The 27,598-nt window shown below is 39.9% G+C and overlaps 1 protein-coding gene across 3 annotated transcripts in view; it reads left to right on the top strand.

Moving 5' to 3' along the window:
- The window catches only part of crfa4 (cytokine receptor family, class I receptor 4), an 81,931-nt gene extending 57,194 nt beyond the window's left edge, over positions 1-24,737 (top strand). For all 3 annotated transcript variants that reach the window (XM_085399370.1, XM_085399369.1, XM_085399368.1), the window contains exons 3-9: positions 10,822-10,963; positions 12,326-12,495; positions 18,116-18,294; positions 18,950-19,103; positions 20,783-20,870; positions 22,188-22,257; positions 22,693-24,737. In XM_085399370.1, the coding sequence (XP_085255496.1) occupies positions 10,822-10,963; positions 12,326-12,495; positions 18,116-18,294; positions 18,950-19,103; positions 20,783-20,870; positions 22,188-22,257; positions 22,693-23,370 (1,481 nt within the window). In that variant the 3' untranslated portion in view covers positions 23,371-24,737. The remainder of the gene's footprint in view (positions 1-10,821; positions 10,964-12,325; positions 12,496-18,115; positions 18,295-18,949; positions 19,104-20,782; positions 20,871-22,187; positions 22,258-22,692) is intronic.
- The last annotated feature ends 2,861 nt before the right edge of the window (positions 24,738-27,598 follow it).

The raw sequence follows: 27,598 nt of genomic DNA, 5'->3' as shown, positions 1-27,598 counted from the left end.
AGCCCTACACTGCACACTTGCTGGATGGACTCCCCGTACCAGCACAGCAAGACACATTATTTGTTAGATAATTCCACTTAAAATGCTCCAAAAAGCACTAATAGCACAAACACAATCCAAAGGTCCAGTTCAGTAAATGCAATTACTCCAATTACTCCCCTCCCGTCCCACACACAAACACTGTTTTTATGAATGTGGAAATTATCCATATGGAGAGCAAAGCCTTATATTTTTTTATATCGCGCCGTAAACAAGTTCATTTTTGCTGTAAAGCTGGTCAATTTAATGTGGGAGTCTTTGGGGATTGAGTCACATCTGGAGCCAGCCTCGAGTGACCATTAAGCACAGGTTTCACTTTTCAGTCCTGCACACTGGTGCAGCTAATTTGCAGCCTTTATCTTAAGTCCCCTGCAGAGATTTTCTCTTGCTCCCTCTCAGTGACTGTACCTGCTCTGAACCGCAGACTTGGTCATTTTCAGTAACAGGAGTGGCTTGCTTCAATCAGAATCAAGTAATATGGCAAGTTGCGAACTTTAAGTTTAATTTTGAACTCTTGATGTACGACTCACATGCTTTCTCTTGTCATTTAGCTCACTGATAAATATCCTGACATTTTCCTTCAGAAATCACAGGCTTAGTTGACTGACTCCTGGCTCAGAAACAGCAGTATAGGTTCACGCAGGAAGTGTTTATCGACATTTTGTTTTCTGCACAACTAATATCCCAGGAAGCTTACGAGTAAACCTTTTTATATTCTCTCTTTTTTATGACATATGGCTGAAATCTTATTCTCCCTTTCAAACTTTAGCTGTGAAACACTTCTGACCCTGCAGTGTTATTAGCCTTCTGTGATTTGTCTGGCTTTGTTCTACTCGGACGGCTGTTTGTGCATTTGACAACGAAAACGGTTTTGACAAATGTCAGAACAAATTAGTTTGATGTCTTCAGTCGGTGTGTGTGTGTGTGTGTGTGTGTGTGTGTGTGTGTGTGTGTGTGTGTGTGTGTGTGTGTGTGTGTGTAACTGGCATTCAATAAATCAGTGTGGCTGGACATGGTATTTGCTTTATTTCATATCCAGATGTCTGCTTTTGTTTTGACATTTACGGGAGGCTCAGCCATTAGTTCGTTCCCAAAATGCTAAAAAGCTGCGACTGCCTGTGCCAGACAGCAGGACCTGCTTCTGATCAACAGCAGGAGCATCTTTTTATGTTTATGCTTGTCATTGAGTTTTGCATCATTTCACCAAGAATTACAATCTGGAAAAAATAGATGGTTCTTATATATGGACATCTGTTTCTAAAATTTTAAAAGTCATATGGCATAGCGAGAAGAAAAAAAAAATACATATATATATATATATATATATATATATATATATATATATATATATATATATATATATATATGTGTGTGTGTGTGTGTGTGTATATATGTATGTGTGTCTGTGTGTATGTATATATATGTGTATGTATATGTGGGCAATCCAATGGTTGCCAGTTTGAGTCCCAGTTCAGATGCTGTTGTGTCCTGTAAAAATAAGCACTATAAGCAGTACTGTGCAAAAGCCTTGACCAATAATTTCTTTATAAATTGCTAGGGAAATGGAGCATTTGAGATCATAGTATGAACCATCAGGAAAAGAAAATTCATCGAAGAATTTATATTTCTTTCAACCCTCCTACACTCCATGCACAGATGTCTGAGGGATCTTCTAGAAATGGCCATGCTATTTTTGCAGGGAAGTGATCGGTCAACAGGAGGTGATTTTCTACCTGTTGATCTCTAATCTGGAGCATAACCTCCTCCAGAGCAGATCAGGTCTGCAGCATAAGTTACCATGGAGATGCACCCAGTAAGGTGTGAACTGCCTTTGTAACGCTGAAAAAACCCGGGATTAACCTTGAAGTTACCTGGATAAACCCAAATCCTGCTTCGTAGCGCAGACCTCAGGTCATCACGTCTCTGATGCACTTTGCTTTGAATCATTTCAGGAGAGAATATAGTCTGTTCTGTTATTTTGAAAATTGACTTGATGCTCTCTGGTAATACTTTGTCTGACTTCCTGACCTCCTTCTCTGCTCTGTGCAGATTGAGAGGGCTTGAAGGTTTACATCAAAAATAAATTTAGCACTTGTTTTTAACGACACTGGTGCAGAGCCAGTTCTGGTACACTTCAATAATCATGTTATATTCTGGTTGTTTCATGTAAATACGAGGCTGGTCCTTTGAAATCTCTTCATATCTTCATATATTAAACTAGGTCACTCTAAGAATTGCCTTCTTTCTTTTCTCTCCTTCTGTTGGTGCAATTAAAGCCGGATATCATTCTTTGTGAAAAATTAAATTGCAAGCACTGCTGTTCATCTGCAGGTAGAAATTTGTCCAGCATTATTGGTGCCCAGCGTGCGTTCCTTAGCTGATTTATTTCTGAGAAGTGTTGGTTTTTCATGAGAAAGTCCCTGCAGCGTGGCTCCCTGAGCTTCTTACAGCAAACACAAGGCCTTTGTTTCCCTGCTGCTCGCAGACTGAAGCGCCACGAATTCTCAGATGGATTACTGCTCGCTTCCCACAGCGTCATCTCAACGGGCAAGCAGTATTTCATTACATTAATCACCACACTGAGGCCCTGCTTTAACATGATAACACAGACATGAGGTGTGCCTGATTTTGCTGCTCTGAAGCAGTTGGTCATGGATAACTGTTCCAGATTCACACGTTGGGTACACAGTAACAATTGCTGACTTGTTTATGCAGCATCTGTCTGGATACAGGTGAAGCTTAAAAGTTAGGGGTGTAGTCGCTGTGTTTCAGAGGTGGATGGAGGCACAGGTGGCTTTAGCTGCTCTGTCTGCAAGAATCAAATTCAGTAACTGAAGTGTTTGTGCTGTTGGCAGGGGCATGCCTAGAGGGAGCCCCTGTAGTGCCCCCCCACCAATGTCATTGGAACAGAGTACTATTAATCTTATATTGCCCAACACCAGAGCAGTTGGAGTGTAACTGAGTACATTTACTCGAGTACTAGTTTGATGTACTTGTATTTAATTTACGGATTTTTTCGTTATGCTGCTTAACAGTCCTTTGCTTTTACTCCATTATACTTTCACAAATTTCTAGCACCTATCATTAATTCAGGTGTGCAGAGCTTTCTAATTTTTTTTGTTTGATACAAATATTTTCTTAAAAATGATTAAGCATCAGCATCTTATTATTCTGAAGATTCATTTTACTGTCATAGATCAAGGTGGACCATTAAAGAGACGTGTACACATCAATAAATGAATAATAATAATTATAGCTTAATAAAATGTCTATATATTATGTATATAATATTCTGAAAATGGTCATTTTACATAAGTAGAATGCTCTGTATAGCTAGCTCGATACATTGACATTTATTTTAATCTCACAAGACAAATTACTTTGATTCTACAGCTTGTTTACTTTTAAGCTATTTAACTGGGATTGTAACTTTTACACAAGTAAAAAGTCTAAATATGTTTTTTCCACTTTGCAAAACATTTGCCCAACACAAAATTATATTTAAAGTCTTGTGCAGCTCCACGTTTCATGTAATAAATCTTTAACAGGACACAGCAGTTACTCATTAGCAGGTATCTCAGTCTGTGTGTTGCACTCATACATTTTATACATTAGCTGATAATTGAGTACTTCATCTCTCTCATCCATCAGAGAAGTTACTTTTCTTCTAGTTACAAACTTCATTCTGCTGTTTGCGTGCATCCGTTACTAGCAGAGCTTTGATTATTATTTAACAGCACTGGGACTGCAGAAACCTTCCATACACGACCTCTAATCCTGTATTAAAGAATCTGTGCAGTACACTTTGAATTTTTGCAATTATAAAACTGTGATGTACTCGGGTTGTTTGGAGGCAGGGGATTTCTGCCTCACTGCTTCATTAAACAAAAAGTAGGCGCCTAACATAAAAAAGCTATAAACTCGGTTAATTCCTAGAGTGCTCAGAGCTCAGTGCCACCTCATCGCCTGGATGATGCCGTTGATCTTTCCTTTTTTTCAAAATTTATAACAAACAGCATGCTGTCTGTGCAGACAGGACCGCTTTCCCTCTGCTTTCAGACGCCAATCAATTTTCCAGCACTGCTTTAAATCACAGTCATGGGACTAACAGTCTATCAGATAGAGATGGGCTGGATAATTGTGTGTGCGTGTGTGTGTGTGTGTGTGTGTGTGTGTGTGTGTGTGTGTGTGTGTGTGTGTGTGTGTGTGTGTTTGAGGTAGAAACTGATGAAATTAGAGAATTTTGTCGAGGTGAAGCAGATGAGAGATGACAGCTGGATAATTGATTTTCCTCCCTGTTGTTTCCCACTTTATGTATGTGGGGTGTGTGTGAGTGTGAGATCTAGCAGTCTGACTGGATAGCCATTTCGTTACCTTTCCATTATCCAGTCAGTCACAGCTTTTTCATTAGATGCTTTCATGTGTTTACTGGGACGAAAGATTTGATTTTCTCTCCAGCAGTTCGCACGTGTTGGCACCGAAGCTGCTTTGGCCGGTTAGTTTCAGCAATGCGACTTTGCCAAAAACGGCTCAGGAGATACCGAAAACAAAGCGGTGAACAACTTTTTAGCAAGTTTTCCTTCCTGTGTAGATTATGATAAGAAACGTAGGGTTTAATTTCCGTCTTTTATTAGATGCAAAATGTCTTAAGGTGCAGAAATAATAGCTGGGATGTTTGCCCCCAGCATGTGGCAGAGATACAGAGACCCTGCAGGTATTGTTTAATGATTTAACATGATTTAATAGTTTGTGTGTAATAAAGGCAAAGTTGACACACTGCTGTGCTCCCACAGTGTTTTATTAATAACTACCATGCTGTGTTGTCATGTATAATATGTTTACAATACATTAGGTTTTTGTCCTAAGTCACCACCTCACTAGTCTCCCTCTCCTTGTTGCTGTTCTTAAGCTGGGCTGAGACAGTATAAATAAACACAAGAATAGAAAGGAAATGAATAGATGTGACCCAACAGAGACAGGTTTACACAAGTGATCTGATCAAATTAGCTTTAAAAGGTTCACTTGTCCCACACTTAGATTAAATTAAAGCAAGCAAACAATACATTTTTCATTTATAAGATTATTTTATTTTGTTATTATTATTATTTTTTAATAGAAAAGGAAAAAATGTCTTTATATACACATTGATGGACAGAAGTTTCATGGAATGTCATAGTAATTTTTGAGCTTTAATGATTTCTGTGGGTGGAATGATTGCACGCACACATCTTTAATGAATTTAAAAAACAAGCACTGGGTGCTCCAGTCTGAACTTATTTTAGATTTTTTTTCTAATCCACACAGGGTCAAAAGCCTTCTGGCTGGATATTTGACCCCTCTTCTTGGCAGAATTGGTAGCATTAGCTTAAATTGGTTGGTTTTCTGGCACAGACCTGGGTTTAAAGCACGGTACACAAAATGTCAATATAGATGGTGTTGAGGATTTGGGAAGTTCATTCCAGAAGGTTAATCTTAGCCTGCTTCATCCACTCAAAAAACAGATTTTATCTGTTTTTCTTTTGTCTTGTGTTTGGTCAGTGGTCAATGGTAACTTTATTGTCCCCAGTGGGAAATTGATTTGCAGTCTGTTCATACAGAGAGATGAAAACAAAGAAACACAACACAAAGCCCAGAGAAAACAGACCAAATTTTTCATAAAAAAATGCAAATGTGCAATGGCAACAACCCTTACGTATTATTAACCGTGATTATAGCAGCAGGTACAAAAGACACGCTATGTCTCTTAGACTTCAACGGAGGCACTTTATACCCACGACCACAGGGAAGCAGCTGAAAATCATTAAAGAGAGGATGGTCTGAGCATAACATGACAGAGGTTGCCTTCCTCAGCACCTGCCTGTTATAAAAGTCCACAAGTTGGACCTGAGACCTCCCTGAAATCTGACCAGCCACTTTAACCAGATTGCTAAGTCTGGCCTTATTGTTAAAAGACATATTACCATACCAAGCAATGATGCAGAACAAATAAAACAGATTCAATAAAACTTTTATATTAAAAAAAGGGTCATTATTTCAGAAGAAACATTAAAACCCAATCTCCTTAAAAAGTAGTCTTTGTTGAACCTTTTTCACTGTAGCAGCAAGATGTGGCTAAAAGGGACAGAGTCTTATCAACAACCCCCAAATACTTATAACTGTCCACTAGTTCAATGGCTGCACCATTTACCACTGTTAGTGCAGGATGGGGGGATGACTTCCTGAAGTCAATAACCATGTCCTTGGTTTTCAAGGTGTTGATCATTAAAATGACTGATCACACCAAGAAGCAAACTCATCCACAACAGGCCCATGGGAATCCTCTTCACCATGAAGGAGGCTTACCATGACTGTGTCATCGGCATCTGTAATGAGATGCCTGTTAGCCTGTGTACTGCGACATTCATTACTGTACAAAATATATAGTAAAGTGGAGAGGCAGCAACCCTGTGGTGAAGCAGTAGAAGAGTTCAGCTGTTTGGAAAAACAGCCGTTTACTCTCACACACTGAGACCTGTCAGCTAAAAAGTCTAAAATCCAGCCAACAAGATTAAAATCAAGTTTAGACTGGTTAAGAAGTTCATCAGCTAAGCTATGTGTCTAAGTCCTAACTAAGTCCAGTTTTTATCATTTAAGGCGACTGGCAAGAGTAAAATCTTTTCTTTCGAGGCAGCACCTTGAAACAGTGAGCCATGCTTTTATTTCTTCCTGCCTGGACTACTGTAACTCACTTTATGTGGGGGTCAGTCAGTCATTGCTCTCATTGCAGGTTCAAAATGCGGCTGCACGACTCCTAACAGGAACTAGAAAAAGAGAGCATATAACCCCCGTGCTAGCCTCTCTGCACTGGCTGCCTGTGTCTTTTAGAGTTAATTTTAAAATTCTTGTGTTTGTTTTTAAATGCCTTCACAGTCTTGCCCCGCCTTACCTCTCTGAGCTTCTTCATCCCCACACACCCTGTCGCTCTCTCAGGTCAGCTGACCAGCTGCTCCTGGAGGTACCGAGATCCAGGAGGAAGCTCAGAGGGGACAGGGCCTTCTCTATCATGGCTCCAAAATTATGGAATAATTTGCCCATGCACGTTAGAGAGGCCCCTTCACTGTCCACTTTTAAATCACGTCTTAAAATCCACTTTTATTCCTTGGCTTTTAACCTCAGTGAGACTTAGTTTCTCTTTTAATTGAAGTAGTTATTTAATTAATGATTCCACTCTTCTTTTATTTGGTTTTTACTTATATCTCATGTAATTTTATTTTACAGTTCCACAGCACTTTGTGTCAGCTGTGGTTATTTTAAAGTGCTTTATAAATAAAGTTGATGATGATGATGATGTGGCTGGATAGTATTAAAAGCTGAAGAAAAAACAATAAATGAGAGTTGAGCATGACGCTTTGGCACCATCAAGATGGCAATATAGGAAATTTAACAGAGTGACCACTGCATCATCAACACCCCTACACGGCCTGTATGCAAATTGTAGTGGGCCGATAAGCTTTTCTACCTGCTGCAGGATCTCCTTCCTGATAATTTATTCAAAAGACTTCATCACTAAAGATGTTTTTTCCATACCTCGGGAAACCTTTTGTTGCTGAAGTGATAAAAGAAAGATATAAGAAAAAACACTGCAGAGTTGCTCAGCACATGTTTTAAGCACCTGGCCACATATTTGTTTTTGTTTTGTTTTTTCTAAATCATTGTTCTGCTTGAGACGTTTTGACGATCTAGCTGTTGATTTGAGGTGAAGCTGAAGAATTTGGAGGTATAGTCCTCCTTCTTGATTTTTCCATCCAGTTTATGTAATATGCTAGTACAACTGTCAGCAAAATAGCGCCATAGCATGATGCTACCACCACCATACTTGCCAGATGGTACAGTGTTTACATACCTCTGTCTACCAATATACCTCTTGTCGTTGTGGCCAGGCGGCTCAAACTTTCTTTTGTCTGACCACAAAACTTTTCTCCAGAAGGCATTTGGCTTGTCCATGTGGGCAGCTGCAAATTTCAGTCAAACTTTAAGGTGTTGCAAAAAAGTTACAGATACAAATTCTTGAAATGTTGAACTGATCATCTTGGAATTTCCAGTTGTTTACAAAATGGCTCCAAGAGACATTCCTAACCTGTGTAAATCTGCAAATCTTAATCTAAGTTCCTTGAATTTTCCCATTGTCCTGAGTGTTAGTCAGTCCAGTGATTGCTGTTAATTAGTGCTGTTGTGCTGAACAATGAAGCAACCACTTGTAGTCAGTAATGATCACTAATAAGAAGTTAATACGCCTTAAAAAGTTAAAAGACTCTGCAGAACCCTCAGCATCGCTGAAAGATTTAAGTGAGTATATATTTGAGTCTGTATGTATAACTCTGTACATTAGAGAATTCCAAAATAAATTCAAAATTGTGAATTGAAACTACAACGGGTTTTTTTTTTTCAGAAATATAAATGAATCCATAAATATTTATATATCATTCAACTGATATGTTCATTTATTTATTTTAATTATTTCTGAACATTTATTTATTTATCAATACATTTTTTTCCTGCCTCCTTTTTGGCGCAGGGCGTTTTTTGACACTCGCCAACTGTTCACGTGTGGCTGAGTGCTTGATTGATTTGTCTGCCCCTGTTTTCGGCCAGTTGTTTTTCTGCTTGTGAAAGAGTGTCATGCTTTAGAGAGCACTGTGTTTGTATTCACAGTGTGAGTCTCCAAAATCCCTGCTGTGCCTGAAGAAGAGCAGATTGATCAAAGAGTTACTGTGTAGCACAGCTGTATGCCCACTTTGTCTGTCTTTTATATTTAATTTGAAAGAAATTGAATTATCATCAGTCTGCTCTCAATAAATCATAAAAAAAAGAGAGGACGTGTTTTTAGAAATGATTGTAATAGTTTTCAGTTTGCTGCAGTCATGTGGGCCATGTTTGCTTCAGTTGTCCTACTTCTTAATTATAGGATTTGTAAAGAATTTATTCGTAAATCACGGTGGAAAATAAGTATTTGGTCACCTCAAACAAGGAAAATCTCTGGCTCTCACAGACCTGTAACGTCTTCTGTAAGAAGCTTTTCTGTCCCCCACTCGTTACCTGTATGAATGGCACCTGTTGGAACTCATCATCTGTATAAAAGACACCTGTCCACAGCCTCAAACAGTCAGACTCCAAACTCCGCCATGGCCAAGACCAAAGAGCTTTCGAAGGACACCAGGAAAAGTATTGTAGACCTGTACCAGACTGGGAAGAGTGAATCTACAATAGGCAAGCAGCTTGGTGTGAAAAAATCAACTGTGGGAGCAATCATCAGAAAATGGAAGACATACAAGACCACTGATAATCTCCCTCGATCTGGGGCTCCACGCAAGATCTCATCCCGTGGGGTCAAAATGATCATGAGAACGGTGAGCAAAGATCCCAGAACCACACGGGGGGACCTGGTGAACGACCTGCAGAGAGCTGGGACCAAAGTAACAAAGGTCACCATCAGTAACACACTACAACGGCAGGGAATCAAATCCCGCAGTGCCAGACGTGTTCCGCTGCTGAAGCCAGTGCATGTCCAGGCCCGTCTGAAGTTTGCCAGAGAGCACATGGATGATACAGCAGAGGATTGGGAGAATGTCATGTGGTCAGATGAAACCAAAGTAGAACTTTTTGCTATAAACTCAACTCGTCGTGTTTGGAGGACGAAGAATACTGAGTTGCATCCCAAGAACACCATACCTACTGTGAAGCATGGGGGTGGAAACATCATGCTATGGGGCTGTTTTTCTGCCAAGGGGACAGGACGACTGATCCGTGTTAAGGACAGAATGAATGGGGCCATGTATCGTGAGATTTTGAGCCAAAACCTCCTTCCATCAGTGAGAACTTTGAAGATGAAACGAGGCTGGGTCTTCCAACATGACAATGATCCAAAACACACCGCCCGGGCAACAAAGGAGTGGCTCCGAAAGAAGCATTTGAAAGTCCTGGAGTGGCCTAGCCAGTCTCCAGACCTCAACCCCATAGAAAATCTGTGGCGGGAGTTGAAAGTCCGTGTTGCTCGGCGACAGCCCCAAAACATCACTGCTCTCGAGAAGATCTGCATGGAGGAATGGGCCAAAATACCAGCTACTGTGTGTGCAAACCTGGTAAAGACCTATAGTAAACGTTTGACCTCTGTTATTGCCAACAAAGGTTATGTTACAAAGTATTGAGTTGTATTTTTGTTATTGACCAAATACTTATTTTCCACCCTGGTTTACGAATAAATTCTTTACAAATCCTACCATGTGGATTCATGGATTTTTTTTTTCACATTCTGTCTCTCACAGTTGAAGTGTACCTCTGGTGCAAATTACTGACCTCTGTCATCATTTTAGGTGGGGGAACTTGCACAATCGGTGGCTGACTAAATACTTTTTTGCCCCACTGTAATCATCAATGATTTTTGCACCACAGCTGCCATTTCTTATTGTGTGTCATACATACAAGTTTAAAACAATGAAGGTCACTGTATATACAGGTGTTCATTGTGAGCAAAATTTCAGGTTTCAGACACTCAGGTTCAGTTTTTTTCTACTCTTGGCCTTGTATGATATCACAGGCACAAATGTGGCCAAATATTTCAAACTGACAGACAGCCAGTCAAATGAATGTTAGGTCAAAGGGAGGATGACCTTAAAGAGGAAGTAGCTGAAATGGCTTGTAACAGACAGAATGAATTAAACTGAGGGGCTTGAGGAAGAAAGATGTGGTGAGCAGACTATAATTTCATCATACTTCCTCTAACTCCACCCATGTGTGACTCCACAGAGGCGACTGGTGGCACCACGACAAGGCCTCACATCTACTTCTGCCGCTCGCCAAACATGGAGGACTTCACCTGCTGGTGGCATCCACTCAGCAACCTGACAGACGGAGAGGAAGTCACCCACATCCTCACCTACTCCAAAGAGTATGAACTCCACATCTCACAGTTAACTAGGACTAAAATAAACAGTAGATAGGTGTTGACTGGTGGCCTTAGTGCATATGTTTGAGACTGAGGGACTAAAAGGCTTTAAAAATTGTAATCAAATTGTTTCAAATTTCATCAATGCTTTACACTAACCCACATTAGTGGGGTTAGTGTAAACATATTATGTTATAAAACCTTATAAAACATCCACCCTAACAAACAATAAGAGCCTTGTTTTAGCCTTGTGAAACTATAAAAGAAGCCCCAGATCAGCAGCACACTGGGTCAGTTTCTGGGTCAGGTGAGTTTATGCAGTTTGATTTCTCGTGCTTCGCGTCACCGGGAAGCTTTTAAGAAGGTCAATATTTCCAAGCTGCTCTGAAATCCTGAACGCAGACTCACGTGGCCTCAAACAGATGCCAGCTGGCCCAGATGGCAGCCACAGCAAAGAAAACGCTGCCACTAATCAGGACAAATTGGATTGTGCTTTTGACCACCACGTGGCTTCAGAGCTCCTACTGATTGTTGTTTCATCTCCTGCTGCACTTTGTATGTTTGTTTGGGAAAACAAATGTAGATCAGGGATTATCTGATAAAAAAAAAAAAAGACAAAATCTTACTAAACACCAAAGCAGCTAGGAATAAAGTCACAGCTCAGAGAGGGAGATTACACTCTGCAGGCACACCTCAGTGCTGTTTGTGTTTTAATATATTAAACTGCCATTACACACTTTTTATTTACATGAAATACCCTCACTAGGACTGAATACAAACATGCTAATAAGGTTAAACATAAGCTTGTGATTATCCTCCATATAGAAAAGTTTCAAAACTTAAAGACAAGTTCCTTAAAATATTACAGTTAAGATCAATTTGAGGCATTAGCCTAACGTTGAACCTGATTTGGGGCTTTGATTTGGCCATTTCTTTATAATGGTTTTAACCTGGTTTTAAGCTGGTTTCAGATGTTGGGACTACTAGGTCAGGACTGGATTCAGTTTTGGTTTGGGGCTTGATCGAGAACTTTCCCCAGAATTTGTGTGTCTCTCTCTGTAATCTCCATGTGTTAACCTCAGGTCCTCAGGAGTGAGACCATCTGTTGTGGGAGACCTTGTTTTTCTTTTGGCTGAAAACAGTTCTTCAGCCCTCTGGTTGGATGTTTGGCTTCATGATGTCTACAATAAGTGTGATAAATTATTGCAAACCTGCTTGGAAATTAGACAAAATTAGACTGTTAAAAAAGCCAAAAAGAAAAGAAAGCCCAAGTATTGTTTAAAAAGATGTCCAGTGTTAATTTACTGATTTCCCTTTTGTTTGTTAGTGTTTATCTAAATGTGTTTTTTCTTTGATTTTGTGAAGGAAGGAAGCCAAACTGGAATGTCCAGACTATGTGACTGGCGGCCCCAACAGCTGCCACTTTGACAGCAGCCACACATCTATATGGATGGTGTACTGTTTGACCGTGACCGCCATAACCACCCACAGAAACTACACCTCCAAGCAGCACTGCCTGGACGTGGCGGAAATAGGTAAGGGGTCGGATCTCGGTTAAAAATGCTGATTCAAACTAATTATATGACTCCATTACACAGAAGTTCAGTTTTTTTGCTTCTTTTTGTTTTGATTTGGTTCGTTTGTTATTCAGCCAACAACAAAACTGTTCTGTTAAATGGAATTTGATTCCATTGGAAATTGATTTTGGTGCAGATTTCTCCTTGCGACCTCTTATTTACTGACTAACATTGAGAACAAAGTGATACAAGAAAACAGACGAAAACAGAGCGAGTTTCAAGGCTTCAAAATTCATGTCTGAGTATTGATAAACCCATTTTTTAAAAAAGAAATCTTCATGCTCAGACAGCCAGCTGCGCCACCTGTGGTCAAAGCAGCAGCGAAATAAAGGGCAAAAGTGAGATGACTTTATTGTCTGCAGGCTTTAATTCATTTTACCTCCTGGAAAACTTAAAAGATTGCATAAATAAGATAATTCACAGCAAGTTCACGGGAAGGAGAACTTGTTCTAATCTCAAACTCGATATAAATCAGAAACAGAAAAACATTTGTACACGAAGAGCCAAAGGACTTTGGACTGGAAATCAGTAGGTTTTTAACTTTTCCTCACTGTCATCATAATTGAGCTGTAATTTTATGTGTATCTGGTAAAAAGCCACCAAATGTGTTATTAGTACAAGCAGCTCAATATGACCTTTATTCACTATGTAAATAACAGGTTTTGTCCTTACTCAAAATTAGCCCTAACTAAGTACAGCTGTAAATTTGACCTCTTTATCATTACATCACACCATTCATTAAAAAAAATTAACACTCAAGGACAGAGGAGGATCTTTAGGCTCATCTTCAAGTTCATAAAAAGACAAAGAGAACTTGACAGTTGACAGAGCTGCCAGTTTGCCGAGAACTAGGAGTTAATAACAACTGTAATAGTCACTGTGATGGCGTGAATAATTACCCACCTACTTCATCTGGATTGGATTAATCCTGAACCTAAATAGAGGATAATAGGGGGATGTGAGGTGTGCACTATGAAGGGAGATTAAAGGAAGCGTTGTGGCTATCTGGCTGAATCACCATGGTACTTACCCTCAACACATAACCTCATCTGGACAGGTCGTGTTTAGAGTTTTGATTTAAAATTGTCTTTAAGTGTAACAAGTACCGTCTGCTGAGGGAATACCTTTTACACATAAACTGTATATAACAGATGGACACAGCCACAGTGATGTCACACATTGGTTTGTGTGTAAGTGTTTTGGCTATGCTTTTTTTGTAACCTAGAGGGACCATGTTTGGATGACAGGTCAGAATGCTGTGTTGTCAACATTTGGCTCTTTTGGCACTTTCCATTTGTACTTTTGCAGAACACACTGTCTGCTGTCTCCTCACAACTTACATACATTTAAATTCCTGAATCAGAAAATACATTACCAATTGGCTTGGCTCTTAACTCCATTTTTAGCTGGAATGGCAACAAATCAAGCAGATTAGAAAGCTGTTCAGTCTATTACAGAGCCTATTCAATTTGGGAAAACAAATTTTACTTTGCTTTGGTCCAAAGCTAAAGTGATTTCCTCGTCTCCTTCATTATGGCACAGTGCCATACCTGAATGCGCTTCTTCAGCTCTATTTAAATGGATCTAGTTTAACATTTAACATCTTTAATGAGCAGCTGTCAGTTTGGAAAGAAACAGCAGCATTGAGAGCAGATTGAGTGGCAAAATAAATGTTTTCACTTATGAATTCACAAGATTAATGGTTTTCTCCCAGCACTGCTCTCTTGACTTATTTTCAGAGCCTGTTGCTTTCTGCCAGAATATGTTTTAAGGCTTAATAACCTCTACTCACATCCCGTTGCCCTGTTCCACTGACTCACCGTCCCGACTGACATGATTGCTGACTTCTTGGCTAAATTGGATTTATTCTGTTAATGGCAGTAAAAAGTAACACTTAAGCACAAGTCTGCAAAGCAAATGGAAATCTAGTTGTGTGAAAAAAGGGGAATGTAATTATATGTCTCCACATGAGGTAGATAAATCAGGGTTCCCATGCATTCTCAAGAAGTTTTAAAAAGTATGAAATTTGATTTCACATAAAATGTCTTTACTTCTGAAAGGCCTTTTTAGTTTTTAAAAGGTATTTATGACAGAAACAAATCATAGTACTTAATCAAATATACAGTCATGGTAAAATAAAATTTCACCCTTTTTAACCCTTTACAGCCGATCGGAGCGGGCACGCTCTGTTTTGCGTAACTATTTTTAAATCCCGGTAGCTCTGCAACCAAGTAAGCTAGCGCAATAATTTTTTTTGCATATGAAACTGGAGGAGTTGTACTTACATCTTATGCCATCAGCTTGTCCTAGGTCACAGTTTCCTTCCACATATAGCTTTGCAAAAACTGCATAAAAATCACTTGCAGCAACAAAAACATCAGCTGTTTGTAACACTTCCTACGTCCATCAGCGCGAACTATCACATGACCGCATGACCTGCCCGAAACCGGAAGTGACGTCATTTTGCGGAAATGTAGTTTTTTACGATCGGGGCCTTATGAGCTTGTGTTTTACTTGTTATGTGTTTTAAAAAGTTATGTTTGACTTTATGACTTTCTGTGTCATTTCTGGGATGCTTAAGACTCATATTGCACTGCTGGAAATAGTTTATTTTGATGCATATGCTGTTATTTTGCAAATTTGCACTATAATATTTATTTTCGTTTTTCCTGCAGTATATAAAAATTGGTGTATTTCAAAAATAAAACTATGAAGACACTCAAAATAAATTTCCTGTGGTGGGAAACTAGTTTGTGTAACTTTTTTGTATTTACAGTTTTGAGGGATAAGCCTCTTAAATTTCTCTAACTAGAAATATATGTTAAAAAAACAAAAACGATTTTCAATTTTTTTGTAGTTTATTGCACTTTTTTGCAATTTATGTAATTACTATGCACCTAATGCAGACATATTATTAAAGTTTGGGCTATAATGGTTGTATTGATGTATAGCAACTTGAAATGCTCCCAAAAATGGCTCCACAGCATGTAAAAATATAATATAAGCTCTGGCGAACTTGGTTCTATGGTAGGTCTTAAAGGGTTAAATTCAAATATTTTACATTTCATCAGCAAGTGTGAGCACCTCTATAAAAGTTTTGGGAGTTTGCTAGTCAGGAACATTCAGGTGTGCGGTAACTCAATGCCAAGAAGGAAAGACATCAGCAATGGTCTTAGAGAAGCAACCTGCCTATCGCTTACTGAAGCGTTGTAAGATAATACATAACCAAAATAATGGTAAATGGCCTGCATTTGTATAGCGCTTTTCTAGTCCCTTTCTAGTCCAAAGCGCTTCACACTACATTCAGTCATTCACACACATTCACACACTGGCGATGGCAAGCTACATTGTAGCCACAGCTGCCCTGGGGCACACTGACAGAGGCGAGGCTGCCGGACACTGGCGCCACCGGGCCCTCTGACCACCACCAGTAGGCAAACACGGGGTTAGTATCTTGCCCAAGGACATTTGGCATGCAGCCAGGAGGCAGCCTGGGATCGAACCACCGACCTTCTGATTAGTGGCTGACCTGCTCTGCCACCTGAGCTACAGCATAGCTGCCACATCAGAATCGCTTCATTTCCTAATTTCAGAGAGTCTTCTTTATACCTACACAAATATACGAACAGTGCTAATTTGACCATTTCAAAATCTATTATTGCTTATCATGTTTACCATAATAATATAAGATAACAATAAAGTTAATAAATAAATAATAAATAGTTATTATTTGTTAAAACCAGCCTCAGAATCTCTCAGTATGCTCAGTCTGAACTGAAGTAATTTAGCTGTGGAGCATTTCAAGGTTAACCATGTGAGTGAGCTCCTGATGTAATTAGAATCTTGTTTCACTTCATATTGAGTCTATTAGCAGCCATTCATTCTTACTTAAATATAAGATTCACAAGGTCATTCCTTAATTGAGGGAAGTTTTTTAAAGGCCTCAGACCCTGCTTATATTGAGATTCTGCGTGTAATGACCAGCTGCTAATCTCATTTATTGGGGACTGAGTGTCTGTTATTATCCAGATGCTGCACATTTGGACCAGAGCAGTCCACTTCCTGAGCTGGTTTTGAGGGGTTGCAGATCGGAGGTCTGCTTGGCATCATTATCACTGAACACGTGCGTGAAGCAGCGTCATGTGACCAGCAGTGTAGTGCTCTTTTTTTTGTGTGCCTCAGATGTCAGGGGAGGTCAGAGACGTCGCTCTTATCACAGCCATGCAGGAGATTCAGCTAACAGCTGCAGATAGGCGTTTTCACTGGAATTGAATTAAAGGTTACAGTTTCAGTGTTAGAAATGAATTATTCTCATGACTCATTACTGAAATGTTGCACACCTAAGAAGAAGCAAACACACCTTAGATGAATCAGTCAGAGGGTGAATTTCCCTCTGACAAATACCCTTTGATGTCGAATTTCAATTAGAGTTTTAATGAGAACACTCCAATACATTTTCAGACTCACTACATAATGAGTTTGACATTTTTTAATGTTAAAATATAGAGAGTGTAGTGTTTATATTATATCCCTGTATAGTACTCTCAAAGCCTCCCAATATGCTTCAAGTTCAAGTTCAAGGTTCTTTATTTGTCACATGCATAGTTATACAAGTATAACACACAGTGAAATGTAGCCTGACACGCTCCTCGACATGTGCAAAGAAATTGGGAGGGGGGGGGGGGGGTGTAGAGGAAGAACATTATATATATATATATAGTATATACATTGGGTGAATGTGCAGTAGTAGCAGCAAGCAGGTGAATTCTGTACATTAATATGAATAGACATCTGACTATTTTACAGGATAGACAATTTAAAATTAAAGGAATTGAAATGTACATTGTGCCTTGGTTTAGTGTCTGGAAGAGAGTCCTGTCTCAGTCAATTATAGATGATGTGAGAGGGCGGGTGTGTGTGTTTAGGGCACGGATGGCTTGGGGATAGAAGCTCCTCTTGAGTCTCTCTGTCCTTGCCCGGATGATGCAGAACCTTCTACCAGATTGCAGAAGTTGGAACAGTTTGTTGCCAGGATGGGACGGGTCCTTCAGTATCTGCGCTGCTCTAGTCCGGCATCTCCTGGTGTAGGTGTCCTGAAGCGGGGGGAGAGCAATCCTGCAGCAGCGTTCTGCTGTACGGATCACTCTCTGGAGAGCTTTTTGGTCCTTCACACAGCTGTTCCCAAACCACGATGTCATGTTCTGTGTGAGGATGCTCTCCACAGCGCCTGTATAGAAAATCCTGAGGATCTTTGGAGAGACCCTGAACTTCCTCAGTTGTCGTAGGTGATACAGGCGCTGCCTGGCCTTTTTGGTCTGGACCTGAATGTGGGCAGCCCTTGTCAGGTCTGAGGAGATGTGGACACCAAGATACTTGAAGGACTGCACCCTCTCCACTGGAGCTCCATTGATGATAATGGGCTTGTAGTCTCTGTGCTGACCCCTTCTGAAGTCCACCACCAGTGATAAGTAGGGTACTAATAGTTCCTACCCAAGTCTAAGAGAAAAGAGAACCCAGAATTTTGACAATTCTGATACACTAGTATTTACCATGTTCTGGATCCTTTTTTTGTTCACAGTTCAGACGGAAACACCAGTCAACCTGACCTACAACCTGACAGACGTCGGTGGTGATGAAATGGGCCACAATGCGCTGATCTCCTGGACCTACCCGGTGCCTGCCCATGTGCAGTACGGTTGGATCACGCTGGTCTATGAGCTGCAGTACAGACGTATTACCGAGCCAGACAACTGGAAGGTAAAGAGAGAAGTAATAATGAACTACAGATGAGTTTTTATACAAATGGAAGAAAAGAAAAAAAGTTCTTGGGGGAAGATCTTTACATTTACAGTTCTGGATATTTATTTAGGAAAGAAAAGAAATCTTTACATCACTGAGGTGTGTTTCTGAATTAAATTGGTGATATTTGCCTTTATTTTATTTTACTTTTAAAAATAATTTAAGCGCAGACAACTGATTCAAATGTGAGATTACAGTCATTTGTTTTAATCGAGTTTTGGTTTCAGGTGAATGAGAAACTAGCTTGTGGGTGTGAGGAAAATGTTGGGTGCATCATCTACATAAAAGATAATATTTTGAATCTTGTACAGAATTTAATTAATAGACATTAGAAAAAACAAGCTCAAACAAAAATGTGATGAGGATGGCAAACTTCAACAAAATGTCAGGAAAAAAGAGGAGAGACCCTAAATTGAGCACATAGAATCTCAAGATACAAAACAAACGAACCAAGAACTTAAAAAAAATTTGCCAACAAAATCCTGTGTAAAACAACGTGGCAGAAAATGTTATACACGTTACACTGAGTTCATTACTCTTCTTTAGACAGAGTTTTACGTATAAAGTAGTTCATTATGGTCTGCATGTCACAGAACATGTTGTCTGTATGCAGGTGAAGTATCCTCTGCGTGAGCCTCAGGTGGAGCTGCTTGGACTCCCGGTGGACGACTACGTGGTCCGAGTTCGTTGCCGTGCGCAGCACTCCAAGCTGTGGAGTGACTGGAGCGCCACGCTGGTGATGAGCATCCCCCCGAGGCAGTCTGCAGGTACATCAGCAGCCAGACGGAGTAACGGTGCTGATTTACATGCTTCTGGTTTTGACTTTCAAGTGTTTCTTATTTTTACATTTATTGTTGGTTTAATTGCAGTGAACACAGTATGTTTCTGCATTTTTAAATTATATTTTGTCGGTTTCTCGTGAGATTCATTTTGAACAAATTTTAAGGCAAGTACAAAAAAGTTAAGCACCTATTTTTATTGTAGATCCTAACTAAAGCTTTATAATGCAGGCATAAAATCACATTGCATTTAGTACAGGCAATGACAAGACATCAATAACTTAAAAAAAACACCATCCAGTTAAAAGCTCTCAACACAGACTCAGTAGTGCTGTGGCACAGGAGGAAGGATTCAAACATCTACAGCTTGACACTAGACATTAATCCTGCAGACACATGCTAAGCTTTTTAAGCACATTAAGCATATTTCTTTTACATGCAATGTTGTTTTAAAAAAAACAAATTTAAAAAAACAAACAAAAAAAGACAGTTTTTCAGACATAGAAACAGCATTTCTTTCAGTGCAGTGCCAGGATTCTGAATTTGGACAGAATGGATCAGATCTATTTGAGCTGAGGATTCACATTACAGAAGTTAATGTTTTTAATGCTACCACTTCTATTTATTACAAGCAGGTACATGTGCCTGTATCAATCAAGGAAGCAGTACCCAATCAATCACTGTTATTTTTGCTGTACATTAGAAATACTAATATAAGCCAGTTCACAAGCTGTGGGCAGTGACTGAAAGAGGCTCTCCCTCAGTGATCGGGTGAGAACTTCAGTCATTTGGGAGGGATTCAGATTAGATCTGCTACTACTCCATAGATGATGGATGGATGGATGGATGGCTAGACACTGAAATCCAACTGAAATTAAATAAATCCTGTCTTATTTGAATTATTTCCATCATATAGGCTAGATCACAGTAAAAGAGAGCTGAAGAAAGAGACTGTTTGATAAGCTACATTGACTCTCATCAGTCGAGAGGCTCATTGTATTTAAATTCATTAACTTCTCTCAATAGAAACTGCCTCTGCTTTCAAAGAGAACGATATGCAGAAATGTTCAGCTCTGTGTAGTTCTACTGTGAAAAAAAGCTACTGTGTAAAATACATGTGACCCATTTATTAACAATCTCAGGGAAAATTAGTTTTTTCCCCTAAGGGTAGTGTAAATATCTTTTAAACAGCAGGAGAGAGCCATGCTGCTTCAATAAGCATCATGCCATGTCACAAGATATGCATCCACAGCAGTATGCAATGCAAAAGAAAAAAAATTAAAGAAAGTTTCTTTGCTGAATGACTCCTGCTTGCTTAACATGCATCAGCTCGTGTGAAATGGCCTGTTCTGATTGGTGTGAATGATAAATTAATGAATGTTATCTTCAAAGATTGGAAAACGACAGTCTTTTTTCATTTTTTATTTTTAATTGTATTTGTTATAATCATTTAACATGAAATCGAGGAAAATCTCTCTCACAGGCAGTCCTGATGGGCTCTTTGTTAAATTGGTGGGTCCAAGCCCCTTAGGCCCACCCACAACATCACAAAAGATTTCCTCTGTTAAAAAAACATCCCTTTTCCCAATTAAATGTGTCACTGAAGGAGTAAAGCTGCAGGGGAGGAGGAGAGGGACGGTGACTCAAGGTGTGTTTTACCTGTGCAGGTAAATTGCTGGTGCTGATTCTGGTGACTGGAGTTGGCGTTGTGGCTCTGCTTGTTATCACCTTCAGTATTATTCTACAAAGCAAGAGGTGAGAAAAAATACACATCTGTTTCTATCTTTGTCTTGCCACATATACACATGCGCCCGGACACACAAACACACACACATCATTTGATTTAGATTTTTGGGTTTAATATTGCAGGTGTAGAAGTAAGACGCTAACTGCTGCCCTGCTTCTTGTTTTTGTAGCTGTCAATAAGAATTTTCTTTACATCTGAACTGATTCATTTTTAGGAAGACCTTCAAATTTGTAAAGAGAGCTGCAGAGAAATTGTTAAACTTAAATTGTTAAACTATCCAATTCTGACGCACAGGAAGAGCAGGCTCAGAGATAACGCTACATTTTTTAAAAAGATTAAATACATTTTATGGCTGGAACACTGACTTCGTTCAATGTGTGTGTGCTAGCTTAGTGCTGCCGTGAAGCTGCCTATTTTATGTGTGTCAATTAAAGGCAAGTACACCCTTTTTCAAGGTTTTACATATCACTACATATTAAAAATAATCTAGTCCCACCAGAGCATTTCAATCAGGTTAAAGTCTGGACTTTGACTGAGCCACAGTCAGTCTGCTGTAGATTCTCTACTGTGCTTGGGATCATTGTCCTGTTTAATGACACGGTTTGGGCCGAGCTTTAGTTGTTGGACAGATGGTCTCAAATTTGACTCTAGAATACTTGGATATACAGAGCACCTCATGGTCAACTCATTGACTTGTGGCTGCAAAACAAGCCTAACTCATGATCCGTCCACCACCATGCTGTAAGCTGGTATGAATTGTTTGTGCTGATACACTGTGTTTGTTTGTGCATTATGATCAGACATCTTTACTTTGGTCTCTTCTGCCCAAAGGATGTCTTCTGGTTTGTTCAGATGCATCACTGCAAACTTAAGCTGTGTTGCAATGTTCTTTTTAGAGAGAAGTTGTTTTCTCTTGGCAACCCCTTCAAACCAGCTTGTTGATCAGTCTTTTTTGAATAATCCTTTTCACATACAGCCACCAGGAGGTGATCAGGATATTTTGGCTATTTTGGCATGTGTTTGAGCTTCTCTTCCCTATAATTTATCATATCTGCATTGCCCCATAATACACACCAACAGTTCCTATTTAAAGCAGAAAGTGGTTCAGAATAATATTTTCCATGGGAACTTTTCAGAGGCTCCACAGAAACACACTGTGAAAAATAAAGATTAGCTTCACTCCTCAGTGTGGACAAAATGAGCGAACGGCGATAGGTTTTGTCTCTTCTCAGGGTCACACTGTTACAGCGTGGGAGGATGAATGTGTTGTTTTTGTTTGCGTACTGACATGTTCAAACCTCCTCTCTGTCTACATTCACCTTCAGAATAAAAGAGTACTTCCTGCCACCCATTCCAAAGCCACGGATCATCGGGATTGACCCATTGCTCCTGAAGGTAAAATGCGTGCATGCATCCCTCCTTTCAGGGTCGTGTTTTAGCCATTTGTCCTGACCTTGTACTTCTGCTCCTTTATTGCCTTCTTTCCATTTGTTGCTTTTATCTCCCCTCCCCCTCTTTTTCTTATTGTATCCTCATGTTTCTCCTTCTTTTGCTGTTTTCACTGAAAATTGCCCTCATGTTCTTTTTCTTTTTTCTATCACTTTCCTCATTTCCCATTTACATTTTGATTCTATTTTTCCTCATCTTAATTTTCATTTCTCATGCTTTTGCTTTCCTGATCCTCTTCCTCTTAATTTCTTAATTTGCCTTACTATTATTTCCTTTATCATTCTTCTTCTTTTCCCATTTTCTTCTACATCTTAATTTCTCATTGGTTCATTATTTTTTTCTTTATTTATTTATTCCTCCCATCCCCACCTCCATCCTCAGAAGGGGAACTTGGACGAAATCAACCGCCACTTCAGTAACTTCCACAGCTACAGGCCTCCAAGCTACTCTGAGGAAGTCTGGGACCACGTCAGCACTGATGACATCTATCTCACCACACCGAAGCACAGCAGCGACGCACACAACCCTTCGGAATCAGAGAGGGACACCTTAATAGTTCCCTGCAACCCGGCGCCCTTAGAAGTGTCCACCCGGCATCAGCTCACAGCTCTAAACCCAAACTCGTACATGCAGAATGTTCCACCTTACTGCTCTTTACCCACTGAAGCCTTCACCCCACCTCTGAGTATTCCTTCCCCGTGGCCGATGCCAGAGATCGTATCACTGCCCCGGACGGACTACAGCATGATGGAACATCCCAGCCTTTCCAACACCATCCCCACTCCAGACCTCACTTTCAGCACCAGCCCCTCACCGCAGGACTTCTACACCTGTGTCCAGCTCTTAAATGAAAGTGGTGAGGTGCATCTAGTGCCATGCTTGCCGCCGCCATACTGCAGGGAGTTCCCACCTCTCCCAAGGGCTAATTTAGATACTGCAGAGAAGGAGGAGAAAAAGAAGACAACCAACCACCAAACTAGGAAGAATGATGGTGGCAACTCTGAGAAGAGTGAGGCGGCTGTCCCTCTGCTGCCTGTTGCTGTTGACAACAGTGGCTGAGTCACAGGAAGGAGATCTATAAACTTTGAGAAAATGCGTCTAACGCAGAGACTTTTAAAATATGCAAAGTAAAATCTCCTGTAACCTGCTGGTTTGACTGGAAAGTGATACTGTTCTGTTCCACACCATTCAAGCTTCAAAGAAGAAGAGCACCTGGTTGACTTAACAACAGGGAGTAAATCTGCAAGCTCAAAGAGCCTTTTTTTTTAGCTTGCTAACATCCTGATCTAGTATTGGAAACCATTTAAAAGACTATGGACCAACAATACTGATGCAATAAAGAACATTATGTTTCGATGACCAACATTTGGGCCCTCACAGTATTGAAACTGATCATTTCAAAGACACTTGGCTAAATTTTAAGCTTCACATGCACTATGCTAGAGCTAAAATCAAAGAAATCAATAGTTAAGAGGAAAAAAATCAAGACTAAATTAATACAAGCAAGCACGTCATCCACAAAAGCTGGATTTCCTGATGAGATTAACACTGAGCTCTATTTATGGGTAATGGAGTTCATCAAACTTGAGGAAGCGTAACTGTAAATAAAATAATATAAATGTCACTTTACCACTCGCTGCTTTTCCCCAAAGCTTCTCATTCAGGGTTGTATGTCTTCTCAGGAAAAAGTGCAATCTGATGTTGAAGGGTGTTTGATTTACGGGGATTGTTTAACTTTCATCCCACTGTTTTCTCTTTCAGTGTCATTAAAGCAACATCTGGTGCATATTACACATATATGTTACAAAGCTGTAAATATGGCAATCTTCATGTCCAGGATATCAACTCATTCCATTGTGTAGTACTTACATGTGCCGGCCTTGTAGGGGAATATTTGCATCATACTCTGCATCACTTTCAGAATGTGAGTCTGGCACATTTCAGTGGGTGTCCCAGACTGGGGAGGAATAAAAAAAATAATAATAATTTATATATATATATGTGTGTGTGTGTGTGTGTGTGTGTGTGTGTGTGTGTGTGTGTGTGTGTGTGTGTGTGTGGGTGACGGAAAGGCTTGGCTCCGAAGTTAAACTCACACTCCTGGTATGACATGAAGCTGGCTGCTGCCAAGAAGCCGGACTTGGCAGATGAGAACACCTGTTTCTCTTCAGAGGAGGAACCTGTTACATTTTCAGTCCAGAGTCCCAAAAGATTTATTTAGAGATTTATTCCAGAAATATAAGGAATCAAGGAAAAGTAACTCCACTCCCTCAGAAAGACAGAAACTGTGAATTTATTTTCATTGTACTCAGTATGTTTAACTTTATGAGGTCTCAGTCAGGACCCTATATTTTGGAGAGAAGCAAAAGGCATTCTGATTGCTGTAACGTTTGGGAATTGGGATAATAACAAAATGACTTTGTAATCGCTAAGCATCAGTATAATCACTGAGACCTCACAGGATTAACAAACTTCTACCTCTGGCTACATCTCTTTAGTTTCCAGAGAATATTTAATAAGGTAAAGCCCTCCCCCTCTGGTCTATTACACAATAGTATATATTTTCATAACAGATGGTTTTAGTCAGGATTAAAAAATAACACTATTACAAAAAGTGTTATATATATTTTTTGAAATGATGAAAGACCACCCTCAGGTAGTGTGTTCTTTATTTTCTTGGATCGAAGTGACATATTTTGGAAATCAAAGAGAACCAGTGCATGCATTTAAATTGCAGTATTACATTTTGTATTTAGGTCAAGGAATTCAAAGAGTCTGAGGACTCGTCAGGGGTTAAATACAAAGAGTTGGTTGAAAAAGAAGGATATTTTTAAAGAGCAACTCCAATCTGTCCATCTGCTGCTGGCTGATCTTTGGTGCCAGGTGATCTTACTCTATTTCCAGATTGTAATGACAGCTAAAATTAGAAAGCTGTTCTAGCCCTATTCTTCAGACCAATGGGATGAACAATACCTGTAGTGTGTCTAAGACATAAGGCCTCTTGATGTATCAGTCTTAATTCTGAATGTCCAAACTCTTCCACAATTTATATCCTAGACACCCTGAGAAGGATTTGACCAGTCAGCATCCTGACATTCAAGCCCAACAATATCATGAAATCATTTGGCTGTTTTAGAATGTCTTAAAACGTTTCCAGCATCAGAGTGCCAAACATGCCACCAAAGAAAAGCCAGTAGCATTTTACCAGCTGGATACACTAGGTGATTTTTGATTCCTTAAGCCTCAGAGAAATGCTGTAACCACTGTGTTGAGGTGGGTTCTGTAGCTTACTAATAATTTCTACCTTGTTATTGTCGAAATGGCTGCCATTGTTGTCCCACTAGCTGTTTCAGGACACAGAAATACATGAAATGACCACAAAATCATACTTTAGCAGTGGAAAGCAATGAGTTCCTATCCTGTGGCCATGGTTACCAGAGAGTTTTACATGTGTTTGCTGGTTAATTCCATTAAAAAGTATTTTTCCAACATGATGATGATATCTTGACAGTGCAGTGCCAGGAGATCACCGGAGATCAGCTGCAGGTGCGTGGGCCAAGGGCGTGAGCCCAATCCGAGCTCCGCACAGGCAGACAGGTAGGAGAGAGAGAGAGAGCAAGGCAAGGGGAGCAGAGAGACAGTAAAACAACAAGCACTTGTGGCCACACTGGGCTGGCCGGGGAGGCACAGGGACCATGACACACCGCTGCCCTGTTAGCTCTGACACTGAGAAGTGTGCCGTCACCGTGGGGTTTTTTTCTTGTGGATGTTGCAGTTAGACGTCGTGCTGTTACCTCTTCTTGTGCCTGTACGTGCCTTTTCTCACAGAGTACTATTTGTTTGCTATTCCTCTGTCGTGTTGAACTCTCAAGCAGCCAACGTGCCACTCCTACACTCCTGGAAATCTTTTAATATGAGCATAAATGGCTGATGGGTGAACACCTACAGTGTCTGCACATGTGTGCTGTGTGGAGCATGTACAAAACCTACTCAGTGTTAGTTACAGTTTCACCTTTTATTGTGTCTAGACAAAAGCACTTTCGATTACTCTTCAATAAAATAAAGAGTTTAAAAGCTTCTAAAAGTGTGTGGGCTTCATCATTCTTAATGCACACACCTTTAAATCAAAACTGTTTGAGATGGTTGATAAAACGGAGTGATTCGTGATTGCTCCAAGAATAATCCTTCTTGTTTATTTCCTCTCATGTTTCTCACTAATGTGTCCAAATTGCAGTTACCTGTCAGCATAACTGGATTTGGTTCTGTCCTGCCTCCTATGCGAGTTATATCTTCTTGTCCTTGTGATGATCAACAACTTATTGAAGATAGATAAATGGTTACTAAATATTAATGAACTGTCAATATATCATTTATAAATGCCTTGAATAAAGAGCTAGGCTTACTTTAGGCGGAACTGGGCTTATCGTAAGTTTTATTTTGTAACAGGCCTAAAGGAACCAAACACCAAAAGAAGCTAAAAATGAAAAAAGTAGAAAATAAATAATGTGAAATTAAGAGAAAAACAGTGGTTTTTGTGAGAGTCAAATGTGTCATGTGTGAAAGTCCACTGACTGCTCAAGTTTTCCCTGGATGCTCCATTTTCATTCCTCAGTCTGAGCACATGGTTCTTTGGTAGGTCACAGTCCCTTCCACCAGAGATACAATCAGACACCAGGAGTTAAGGAGTGAAGTAGGTGTTCTACTTAAGGAGCCTTCCTTGTTGTTGTTGTTTTTATTAAATATGCTGATTGGAACAGTTCCATCATTTACCCACTGTTTTTTGTTTGTTTGTTTGTTTGTTTTTTAAAGCAGGCATTTAATGATCTCAACATGACAGTATTCCTGGACCTGTTTATATTGTCACAGTCATGTGAAAAAGAAAGATTTCTTTGCAGTCCTGTGGCAAACGCTCTGTGATTCAGTAGCTCGTGGAACCCCCTTTAACTGCAACAAACTGAATTCATCATTCAATGTTCCACTTTATCAGTCTCTCACATGGTTATGGGGGAATTTTGACCCTCTCTTCTTGCTTCATAGAGGTGTGTATGCACTCATTTATGCACGGCCCTCTTAAAGTCCCTCGGCAGCATTTCAATCAGGTTGACATTTGGACTTTGACTGGGCCTCTATCTTTTTCTTTTTCAGCCATTCTGTTGTACATTTTCTGCAGTGCTTGGCATCCAGTTTGGTCCAAGCTTTAGCTGTTAGACAGAAGTCCTCACATTTGACTCTAGAATACGTTGGTATACAGAGGAGTTCATGGTCAGCTCAGTGACAGCTCCACGTT

This window comes from Rhamphochromis longiceps, linkage group LG23, assembly GCF_057381845.1.
Source record: "Rhamphochromis longiceps isolate RC_006_pf linkage group LG23, R_longiceps_female_GT1.1, whole genome shotgun sequence".
NCBI classification, from domain to species: Eukaryota; Metazoa; Chordata; class Actinopteri; order Cichliformes; family Cichlidae; genus Rhamphochromis; species Rhamphochromis longiceps.
Note: the sequence above shows the minus strand (reverse complement) of the source record. Positions and strands in the feature narration are given on the sequence as shown.